This window comes from Neocloeon triangulifer, unplaced genomic scaffold, assembly GCF_031216515.1.
Source record: "Neocloeon triangulifer isolate White Clay Creek 2 clone unplaced genomic scaffold, ASM3121651v1 ptg000001l, whole genome shotgun sequence".
Taxonomy (NCBI): domain Eukaryota; kingdom Metazoa; phylum Arthropoda; class Insecta; order Ephemeroptera; family Baetidae; genus Neocloeon; species Neocloeon triangulifer.
In genome coordinates this window covers 8,635,737-8,646,691 of record NW_026775544.1, presented here as the reverse complement: position 1 = coordinate 8,646,691, position 10,955 = coordinate 8,635,737, and the positions used below count along the sequence as shown (strand labels likewise).

At 38.5% G+C, this 10,955-nt stretch overlaps 4 protein-coding genes across 8 annotated transcripts; 2 read left to right on the top strand and 2 right to left on the bottom strand.

The window, feature by feature from the left end:
• Nucleotides 1-15: 15 nt before the first annotated feature.
• Nucleotides 16-3,621, bottom strand: LOC132198828 (PRKCA-binding protein-like). 5 transcript variants are annotated; one of them, XM_059623079.1, is made up of 10 exons: nucleotides 3,261-3,621; nucleotides 2,600-2,692; nucleotides 2,072-2,131; nucleotides 1,908-1,949; nucleotides 1,314-1,828; nucleotides 1,116-1,249; nucleotides 607-1,050; nucleotides 465-555; nucleotides 340-414; nucleotides 16-285 (listed from the first exon to the last, which is right to left on the bottom strand). In XM_059623079.1, exons 1-10 carry the CDS (start codon nucleotides 3,302-3,304, stop codon nucleotides 224-226), a joined length of 1,560 nt encoding a protein of 519 aa, XP_059479062.1. In that variant the 5' UTR covers nucleotides 3,305-3,621; the 3' UTR covers nucleotides 16-223. The 5 variants fall into 5 exon arrangements, with proteins under 5 accessions (XP_059479062.1, XP_059479069.1, XP_059479086.1 ...); XM_059623086.1 differs by lacking the exons at nucleotides 1,908-1,949; nucleotides 2,072-2,131; XM_059623103.1 differs by lacking the exons at nucleotides 1,908-1,949; nucleotides 2,072-2,131; nucleotides 2,600-2,692 and adding an exon at nucleotides 2,983-3,045 and having other exon boundaries at nucleotides 3,205-3,266.
• Nucleotides 3,622-4,430: 809 nt separating this feature from the next.
• LOC132198819 (SET domain-containing protein SmydA-8-like) lies at nucleotides 4,431-7,074 on the bottom strand. Its single transcript, XM_059623071.1, has 2 exons — nucleotides 5,724-7,074; nucleotides 4,431-4,902 (listed from the first exon to the last, which is right to left on the bottom strand). The coding sequence occupies exons 1-2, from the start codon at nucleotides 6,948-6,950 to the stop codon at nucleotides 4,456-4,458; spliced, it is 1,674 nt and encodes a 557-aa protein (XP_059479054.1). The 5' UTR covers nucleotides 6,951-7,074; the 3' UTR covers nucleotides 4,431-4,455.
• A 410-nt stretch (nucleotides 7,075-7,484) lies between these two features.
• On the top strand, nucleotides 7,485-9,388 carry LOC132198852 (isoaspartyl peptidase/L-asparaginase). Its single transcript, XM_059623120.1, has 5 exons — nucleotides 7,485-8,182; nucleotides 8,388-8,465; nucleotides 8,529-8,730; nucleotides 8,795-9,033; nucleotides 9,092-9,388. Exons 1-5 carry the CDS (start codon nucleotides 7,993-7,995, stop codon nucleotides 9,292-9,294), a joined length of 912 nt encoding a protein of 303 aa, XP_059479103.1. The 5' UTR covers nucleotides 7,485-7,992; the 3' UTR covers nucleotides 9,295-9,388.
• A 302-nt stretch (nucleotides 9,389-9,690) lies between these two features.
• LOC132198861 (putative defense protein 3) lies at nucleotides 9,691-10,679 on the top strand. The gene is made up of 4 exons (XM_059623132.1): nucleotides 9,691-9,932; nucleotides 9,996-10,135; nucleotides 10,259-10,353; nucleotides 10,441-10,679. The coding sequence occupies exons 1-4, from the start codon at nucleotides 9,746-9,748 to the stop codon at nucleotides 10,511-10,513; spliced, it is 495 nt and encodes a 164-aa protein (XP_059479115.1). The 5' UTR covers nucleotides 9,691-9,745; the 3' UTR covers nucleotides 10,514-10,679.
• The last annotated feature ends 276 nt before the right edge of the window (nucleotides 10,680-10,955 follow it).

The window sequence follows — 10,955 nt, the reverse complement described above, 5'->3', positions numbered from 1 at the left end:
ATAAATTAATATTTTTATCAATTTAATATTAAATTTATTTTTATTTTAAATAATTTACATGGTTTTATTTCTGGGGCAAAATCACAATAAATTCTCGCAAATTAATAACAAAATTCAGTATGCAATTCCAAGTAATTAGAAAAAATAAGCAATGATAAATTAAATAAAATGTACCAACACCAACACAAAACTGGTATGGTAAGAGACTAACTCTTCTCTAACTTCAAAGTCCCAAGAGATCACCAACATTTTCATTAGTTTTGCTATCATCAGCTCCAAAGAGATCTACAAATATTAGATATAAATAAATATTAACATTGAGACAAAAATATTGTTTACCGTCTAAATCTGATGGTGCTTGTTCCTTCGGTGGGTCACTACTTGATAGGCTCATGCCAGAAAATAAGTCAATGTCTGGAAATTATATATAATATTTAACAGTACAATTTTACTATCCAATATACCTATAAGATGACTGTCATCATCTTTCAGTTCAGGTTCAGTTCTCTCGCATTCAGTGTCAGGAAGAATTTCAGTGTCATCATCTTCATCAGCCTAAAATTATATAATTTAAAAAAATCCTTTCAAAAATTAAAATAAAAGTACTTGAATCTGATCTGAAGATGGATAGCTAAACGCAGATCTTGAGAGATCAACCTCTACAGGGAAGAGTTGCCCCTCGTTCAGCAAATCGTAAGATGCTTTGTGGAATGCAGCAAGACCAGTCAAAAGGCGCTTCAATTGTAAAGTTACATCTTGCACATGTTTATTGTCGAGCAGCTCCAGCTTGACAAGGACGTCGGCTCTCAATTTAGCAAACTTTGTTCTCGCCTCTTGTCGACACCGAAGAACAAGACGATACTCATAATTTCCAGTCTCCAGGCGATACAGAGGTTCTTGCAGGCTGGCGTAGCTATGCTCCTCGTCGTCCATTTCTTTAACTTTAAGACAATACGACAGATATTCAAACTTCGCGTCGGCATACTTTTTTATCGTCAACTTTGTGTCAGGAATAGCCTTAAATAGGTACGTGCCCAAATCCGAAAGAATCTGTTAATAAAAGCAAAGTATAAAAAAAATTATAATCTTATTTTTTTTTTTAATTTATAGCAGACCGGTTTGACAGTTTGGAGCATTTTAATTCCTTCCTTTTCGATTTGCCTATGCTGGTCACCAAAAGTTCGGAACGCTTCAGACGCTCTAGGTTGGGGCTCTCGCACACCGATTGCTGCAAAAGTATCTCCAAAAGCTAAAATTATTTAAAATAATAATTGAATCAATTTTATTTTTTTATAAATTAAAAAAAAAATCACCTTTATATACTTGGAGGAGCTCAAAATTGGCTCTGAGGACCCTCTGCGAATGCTCCACCAAACCCCTGTAGGTACCTTCAGTGCCCTCCAGCTCCTGCAACTTCTTCACCAAACTGTCATTGCACAGAATGGCCCTGGAAAGGCCAAGGGCGTCAGCGGTGGCGGTGCTCATGTTCTCCACCAATCTGTGTTTGGCCTTCTTCATGGCCAGGTCGAGTCCTTTTCCTTGCTTGGGGTCAGCATGCAGACGGTTAAAGTGGATCGTGACCTTGCCCTCGGCAGCCTGGATCATCTTGGCCGCTTCCCCTTTTGTTTTCCCTTTGACCGACTGGCCTTCGACGGCCAGCAGCTCGTCGCCACTCTGCAGACTGCCCTCTTTTGCAGCAGGCGTGTTGTCGAACACCTGCACCACATACAGGCACGGACACAGCGGCGCGCCGCCTCCGATGCTGATCCCAATCAGGTTGTTTGCATCCTTCGACAGGGTCACGCTTGCAGCGCTCACCGTCATGCCCCTTGAGGAGAAAATTGAGGTTATTTTTCAGTGAAATTTGAATAAACTTAAATAATCACTTTTTTTGGGTAAAAACTTACATTGGATTTTCGTAACAAAATATGCGATTTTCGTCAGGTGAACTTTTGGTCAGCGTTCATTCATTCAAGATCAACCAATGGCATGCAGGAAAATTGAAAAGAAAGAAAAACAGAAAGTATGGTGAAGTGGTTAGAAAGAAAGAGTTCCGAGAAACACAACTTACCAAGACACTAAAATCTCAATCTCATCCGCAGCCTTTTCTGCTAAAGGTGCATTTTCTGTGCTTTTGTATCATGCATAAAAATTGTATAAATTTGATTGTTATTCTATCAAAATATTATAAAATCCAAATAAAACAATTAAAAATATTCTGCTCAATAAAAAATTATTCAAATGGCAATAAAAATAATTTTTTTTTAGAAAACGTTGAATAATCTGATATTCTTTAAAATATAATGCTCACTAAAAAAGTAAATTATTATGCAAGATTGGGCAAAATGCGTGCATTAAGCAGAATTTTAAAAATGTATAGCTGGCACATTGATTACTATTTTATCAATTATTTTTAAAGATGACGCTCTTGGGAAATATTATAAAAAATGAATTTAAATTATTGCTGCAGCTGTTTTGTTTGTATATTTGGTGTTTTGCATTTGAAAATATATCTCTGTAAGCCACTAAGTGGGTGCCCTTTACATTTGATATTTATTTTTTTACTAAAATTGAACAAACATATTAAATTTTTTAGTACCTTAAAACCTTTAACTCCTTATCAATGTCAACACCAAGTTCAAGCAAGGGCTTGACCTCTGCTGTTGACTCCTGAAGCTGGTTACATTCAGCACTGATTGCATGCAAAACAAACACAATATGTAGGTAATTTTCAGTTCATAAGAAACATAAAAGTATTGAAAATTTAGAAATATTATTTACAATCAATGGAAGAGAAGGAAACACAAGAGTCAGAACTACCGTTAAAAAGTAAAGTTTTGTAATAAAGGTAAGTATTAAAAGCACAATAAAGCACAACAGTAAAAACCAAACATAACTTTCCTTGAGTTTCTATAAAATAATAAAACCATAAGCATTTGTCCTGTGTATGAGGTAAAAAGGAGTAAATAAAATAAAAATTACATTCTATCCTCAACCCATTCAGGCTGGTAGTAATATCTGGGATTACTGGACATGGCTTTGAACCTGAAAAATTGGGTTAAAGAAAATTGACATTCAAAATAATAATAACAAAACAATCACCAAAATAACATTGGTATGTATAACAAAATATAAAAAATGATTTTTTGCAAATAAACAAATCTAATTAACATTCTCAGAAAGGTATATTAATAACAAAATTACTAAATCTTTGAGGATAAAAGCCACGAAGAAGACTGACAATGAAATAACATGCTCACATTTTGTCCTCCTCCAGGAAATACTCGTCCTCGTAGTCGAGCATTTCGGAGACGTGCGGAAACGGCGACGTCAGCTTGATGATATGAAATAATCACGGCTCAGAAAGAAAATTATTCTGAGCTATCAGCTGCGGCGTCGTCTGCCTATGTAATGCACTGAAAACACCTGCCGCAATAAAGTCGTTCGTCGGTTTTGATACTGCAAAATGCGACCATTCGCTCTGCTCTGCCAGCATACATGCATCAGAGGCCGACTATTTTATTGATTAGGGGCGTTAACCCCTGCGCCTTATCATTCCCGTCCCCACTTGCCAGTGGTGCCACATTTTTCAGTAGGGGAAACGGATACAGACCCCTTTCTCCCTCCTCTTCATAAAAGCCACTGCACGAGACAAACAGTCTAGAGTGCAACCACGTGAGATAGAGGATAGAAGCAAAGCAAGCAAGGTAAGAATAAAGATTAATACATTACATAACAGAATTAACATTATAAATCTTATAGAAGTTCCCTTCATTTCGTAATTTGTAACTCTTAAGAAAATTGAAGATTAATAAAAATCCCGAAGAATAAATCTTCTGCTCTATTTGCCTGATTGACGCAATTTTTACAATTTGATAGACAGATCCTCGGCTTAAATAAAATTAAAAAAATGGTAACGTTCGATTTATGCAGCGGATTTCCGCGGGTCTAATCAATATTAACAAAAATAACGACGTTTTCAATTTCATTGCAGGAGATTTTTCAAATTGATAAAACGCCTAAACCGGAATAGACCCAAAGAAAAAAAATCTTCCCCTTTTTGTGCTTGATTGACCAATTTTTACAATTTAATAAACGGACCTGATTTATTTATTTTAGCATAGAACTGCATAATATAAAATGTACAATTTTCTACCATTTTTCCCCCATAAAAATAGATTTAAGATGAAATTTACAGGAATTTGCGCCTTTTAAACTTTTAATTTATTAAATAATATCGGTATGCCAAAGTATGTTGATAGTATGATGATGAAAAGAATTTTATTTATTGTTCACGATCACAAATACAAAAATTTCAAATTTTATTACAGGGGTTAATTTGATGATTTAGTTTACAAAATGTTGTGGAGTCTTTCTGACGAGCCCTTTAATTTAGCTGCTTATAAGTAAAGTAATGATGATAATAAATATTTTACGTGTTTTTTTTTTTTACAATCAGCGTCTAAGAGGTGCTCTTGGTTTAACGATCACTGGTTCCTCATTACTGTTATCGATGGCTTGTTGCACGGCCGCATGCTCGTCGTTGGGACCTTCAGGGATAGCTTCGTTTTCGCCACCATTATCTACTCCGCCGTCCAATTCGAGTTGTTGCATCAAAATCATTAGTTTTTCCTGCAGCTTGCCTTCCATATCGGGCTCCGTTTTCAAAACTTCGGTAGCCTCTTTCAAAAGCCCAACTGCATCGCCTAAAATTTCTTCTGCCCTTTCGCGCGTTATCCTTTCCGTTTCAAAATCCAGCTTAGCTTGAAGGGCCATCGCCGCTTGGAGCTCCAGTTGCAGCTGGGCTCTGATCCGCGATCTGCCCGGTTCAAGAACTGATGCCACGTCTAGGAGGTCATGTGTCAATTGCAACTTTCTCTCCACTTGCAGATCGTTCAAATCCTAAATAAGCGATAATAAATGTTACTAACATTGTAAGATATTCTTTAAATCATACAAATTTTGAGGAGAAAATTAATTTTCTCTTATTTTAAAAAATCATTGAAAAACCGCTCGGTCAGGCTTGCAATTGAATAATTTGTTGAAGAAAAGCTTTTAAAAACGGATTTTTATATTGACCAAGTGCTCAGAATCGCAGTTTTCCATCTTAACCTATTTTCTCTTTATATTAAAAAAAGCATTGTAAATAATGTTTCTTGGTCATGCTTGCAATTGATTAATAATTTATGTGGGTTTACCGTGGCGGCCGTGTCTCTTTTGATGTCGGGCGTTTTAGCAGACATATGCTAGTTGTAAACCCTTTCTTCTCTTTTTTTCCCAATTTAAAATTTTTGTATTAACTGAGAAGAATAATTAATAATAATAATAATTATTGATGAAAAGCAATGAAAAGCCTTAAATATCGGCTTTTGATATTGACCGAGCGCTCAGAATCGCAGATTTTTCCATCTTTACCCAATTTTTCTGTATTATTAAAAAATTATTGTAAAAGTTGCTCGGTCACGCTTACAATACTTATTTACTTTTGCAATCGTTGCATAAATTTAAATCAGCAAATACAAAATGAAAACTAGTAAGAATAAATTACATTTTATGTATTCCTTTTTTTCCAAAGAAATATTGTAAATAAAATGTTTAATTAAGCCAATTTTAGATTATTATACAATTTTAAAATAAACATGTTTCTATTAATTAAATAAAATTGGAAAATGCATTGCAAAATTTTTTAAATAGTACTTTGATATTTAAAATAAAATGTATACCTGCAACAAGTATCCGGGAGTGTTTCCGTAAATCTGTGTTAGCGCCAACTTGGCCTGGAGGGCATGGCTGTTGGTCTGATGCAAGATGGCCTTGTACCGCTCCAAAAAGGCCTCGAGCTGCTGCGGTCCGGTTTTGTCCATGGCCTCCAACTCCTTCTGCAGCGCCTGGTTGCCCCACGTGACCTGCTTGGCGGTCATCTGCGCCTCACAGTTGTAGCACTTCCAGGGCGCCGTATCGTCGAGCGGCGCCGTCGACACAACCTTGCCCTGGCCGTTGCACTTGGAGCAGAGAATCGCGCCTAGGTAGGTGCCCAGTTCGCTGGGGTCGGAGCACCGTAGGCATTGGCACTCGAAGCACTTGGTCGTCTTCAAATGGGCGCGGCGTTGGTGCGTCGCCCACAGGGCCTGGGTGTACGTCGACGTGACGGCGGCGCCCTTGGCGATGTCCACGGTGGCGAATACAAGCATCTTGTCTTCCGAGTCAAACACATGGCGCGTGTTGGGCACACAGTCGTGGTTCATCATGGACGCCAGCGGGTACAGACCGCGGAGTTTGACGCCGCCGTCCCGTCTGATCTCGAAGGCGTTCGTGTCCATCACGCCGCAAACACCCAGGACGTCATCCTCCGTCGCTTCCAACTTGAGGGCTTGCGTCAGGAATCCGACCACGTTGTTTCGCAGGACTGCGTACAAAGGAGTCTTCCTGCGGAAGTCCAGATGGGACTGCAGACTCTGGACGATTTTCTTCTTCTCCTCGGGCATCAGGAGGTACCGCAGAGGCACGATGCAGGCGTACTCGGTGATTGGCGGGGTGCCTGCGATTTTGGCTCGGTATCCCTTTTCCTGCATCACTCGGCACTCGGCCTTGTGCTGATGGGCAGAGGCGCAGTTCAGGCTGCACAACGGCCATCCGCACCCTGGACAGGGGCAGTCGACGGCTGCCAGTTGATGGCAGCCGAGGCACACGGGCGAAGTGCAGACCATTTTCGGGCCGATGAGCAAGGGCGAGTCGGTGAAGATGAGGTCGCCCTGGGATATGTTCTTAGTCGCGACTAGGTAGCGACCCTGGACAGAGTCCTCGGCTACTTTGACCGGCCGACATTCGAATCGGTGGCGGCCCCAGTGCTGTTTTTGGTGTTCGCGGCCGCAATAGTAGACCGCCTTGCACCCGGCGCACTGCTGCGCCGCTTCGATGAAGCAAACGGCGCACTTGCCCTCCGAAGACATTGGAGGAGATATTAAAATATTTCAATCTCCGGAAGACTTTCGTGTCTCTCCGAGCTAGTCGCTTTTGTTCTCGTCTTCTTATAGGTATACGTGTTGTTCCGTAGCACTCAAAGCATGCGATCTAATTTTAGACGGTGGCCGTGTGTGTGCCAGCCAGAGTCGTTGACGACTCTGGCGGACGAATCTTTAATTTCGACAGATCACTAGATCAGTGTCCCTCTAATTTGGTTTTAATTGATCGTATTCAGCCTTTTGCTTAAGTTCAAAGTTGGTATACAACCTTAAATTTAGTGTAATCTTATGCTTGAACATAAAAACTTAACAGGTTTGCCCCTCAACTTTTAATTATTACAATAAATATTTTTTGTCAGTTTTGGAAAAAATAAATAATAATTAAGGCAATTCAGAATGCTTCTCAATAAAATAAATTCATTTAAATTGTAATTATTTTATCATAGTATTATATAATTTAATAAAAATTCCAAAAAATTCTGTTGATCATACTTGGCGTTTTTAGTTATTAAAACTCTGATATAAATTATATAAATAGTAATTAAAAAATCGATTAGTGGTTTCAGCGCCTGTTTATTTCTGGTTATGCAACATGTACATCTAGGAAGTCAAGCGTGTTGCATAAACAAACACAAATATCTAAATGGAAAACAAACAAGGCCACTCAAAATTTAAAGCACGCGTTCATATATATGGACAGAGCTTGCGCGGAATCTCAATTTTAATTATACAAACCATGCAAGCTCGCGCTTTTAGCATTTTAATTAGCTGCTCTTTCCGAAAACAGCCGCCCAGGACCTGTTAAAGCAGCACAAGTTGGTGTAAATTGCAGTGGCCTTGTTGGTTTATTATACCTTCAACTGCAGCTTCTCCATGCCACCAATTCCCCGCCTTTATTACTGGATGTCATAAATAAAAGGCACCAGCTACCAGCACGCGTCACAAACATTTTCTCCGAGAATCTTAGATAGCGCTCACACGATCGTAGCCTACATTAGCTCTTCTTTTTGAGTCTCTGTATTTTGTTGAAATGCTCCCTGCATTAGTTATCCACGGCGGCGCGGGGGACGTTGATGAGAAGAGAGCCCTGGCCAAACTTAAGGGTGTTCAGATAGCAGCCAGGGAGGGATGGAAATTGTTGAACCAATCAGGGGGATCTGCCCTGGATGCAGTGGAGGCGGCTGTCAGGGTGATGGAGGATGATGAGAATTTCAATGCAGGTACTAAATTTTATTCAAATCAATTCTTACTTTTTTTACTCTCTTAATAAGATGCAGTTACTGATGCTGAGAAATGTGTTATTTCCTTCAATTTTTTGGCAAGATAGTTTTAAAATAATAACATTTTTAGATTAGAAAAATTTAAAGGAAACTAGTTAAAAAAAAAATATCAAATTTTTATAATTGATAACTATAAAATATTCAGGAACTGGAAGTGTTTTGAATCTTGATGGTGATGTAGAAATGGACGCCCTGATCATGGAGGGGCACAAACTTAATGCTGGTAATGTTTCCTTAATTGTTCTTAAATGAAGGCGTCAAAAATATTCAAATTTTTTCTGTTCAGGCGCCGTGGCCGCCATGCGCGACGTTAAAAATGCGGTTAGTGTTGCTCGCCTAGTGATGGAGAAAAGCGAGCACATTCTAATTGTTGGCCAAGGTGCCAATAGATTTGCTGAAGCCCACGGGGTTCCCAGATTGGAGCCCGGGGCCCTAATCACAGACTACGAGATAAATTGCTTAGAAGACGTGAAAAATAAGAGAAAAGGGTAGAATTTTTTATCATTTTTATAAATAGATTAATTTTTTACAATCGTAAAATTAAATGTGCAGAAACGCACCTGGAGTTGGAACAGTCGGCGCCGTGGCTGTGGACAAAGAAGGGCGAGTGGCTGTTGCTCTTTCGACAGGTGGAACTTGTGGGAAGACTCCTGGACGGGTGGGAGACACACCCTTGCTGGGTTGTGGCGGCTATTGTGACGAGGCCGTCGGGGCAGTGGCCAGCACAGGCCACGGAGAGTCCATTACGAAAGCGTGCTTAGCCTCTACAATTTTCAATCTGATGAAGCAAGGTGCGGAAATTCTAAATAATTATATGCGTAATATATGAATGTTTGGAATTTGATTCAGGCGTTCCCGTCCAAGATGCTGCTGAGCAGTCTTGTGAGTTTTTGACGGCAAGGACTGGAGGGACTGCAGGTGCAATTGCAGTTAGCAAAGATGGTCACCTGGCTGTCGCTCATACAACAGATAAAATGTCCTGGGCCACAGTTTCTAATGGTGAACTGCGGGCAGGAGTCAAATGGGGCGAGGAAGTAGTAGAAAAAATTTAAAACAAATTATTGGAAATAATATAATGATTTTGTTTTATGTATATTCCAAATATACTAATAAATAAAAAAAGAATACAATTGATAATTTGACAGTTGATTCCTTGAATCAAACTTGGTTATATAAACAAAAATAATTATACATTTTTTTTTTTAAATTTAGTCCCTTGATACGCTTCATACTGATAGCCTCCCTCTTACACCTTGAGTGCTTTTCAAATTCCATAATGTAGCAGCTTGTGCCTATATTTTGTGAATTTGTGACTCAATTATAAGTGTCTTTGAGCTTATCAATTCCACTAAAACCTACTTCTAAATTGTCACGTAAATGATAAAAAATTCATTTTTTAAACACATGAAACCAGCGCCCCCTTATCGATGCAATATATAGCATTGTATGGGGCCTATAAAGAGACGCACTATTCCGTCAGCAGTTTTCAGTTGCATTTTCAACATGAAGGTATATATTGGATTGCTGATCTGCAGTTTTCTGCATGTTGAGGGCGTGCTGGCATTAACTCCCACTGGAGCGCCTCCAGAAGCCTGCCGAGACATGGCTCCCCAGCATGGTGCAGCACCGCAGCCGGAACCTAGCCCATATTCAGCCGAGGTTGTTGAAATCGAGCCCAAAAAATATACCCGTAATTTATTGCACTTATAGCTCAGTCACTCCAGATCAATATTTTTTTTTTTAATTTCAACAGTTACTATTTATGGCGATCCAGTCAATATACTTGAGGGATTCATGATTCAAGCGCGAGATCGAAGCAGCGGACTAATCAAAGGAACCTTTGAGCCAGTTGAAAACGAGATTAAAGTAATTGATTGCCTTGGGGGTGTCCAAGTAAGTGATTTGTATGTGTGTAGATCAAAATTATTAATATATTTTATTTTTTAATGTTTCCTTCAAATTTAATTTACATAATTTCTAGCGGATAAAAAAAATTAATTATTAAATTTTAAATAGAACTGTGCAACGCATGCCGACGAGTCTCACGATAGATGGAATGTCACTGTTACATGGAATGCTCCTGATGGAAATCTTGACAACATTAACTTTGTGTAAGTCTTTAAAAAAAATTAGCCTGGTTTATCAAAGAGCTTGTCGTTTTTTTTTTTTTTTTTTTTTTTAATGCTTCTATTTTTTAGTTACACTGCTTTAAAAGCTCTTACTGAGTACTGGATCAACCAAATAGAGCCGCTGATCCCACCTTCTGCTTAAGAACCTATAAATTTATTGTGATTAATTTTTTTCTGTAACCAAATAACTCCACTGCTGGAGTAAATGTCAGTTATTTTAGATAAAAATGATTGATAGCATTTTTATAAATGAATAACTATGTATAAATATAAATCTCTTCTCGTTATGATATACTTGCTTAAATGTATACCACGGCCTACTTTAATTTGCCGCTCGTCAAACCTATAACCAATATTTTTTATTGATAAACAAGCAACGTACGTCTTGACAAAAAAATAAGATAACCTGTTTATGTTCTTCAGCCACTATCAACAACAAACTTTGATTATATTGCAACATACAAAGTATTTCTCAACCGATATAATTTAATAGGAAATACAGGCATTCCGTGAAATCTCTAAAAATTTATCCTCAGACAAAAGTTCATAAAAATATTTTGTGGAAAGTACAGTTTTGAATCATT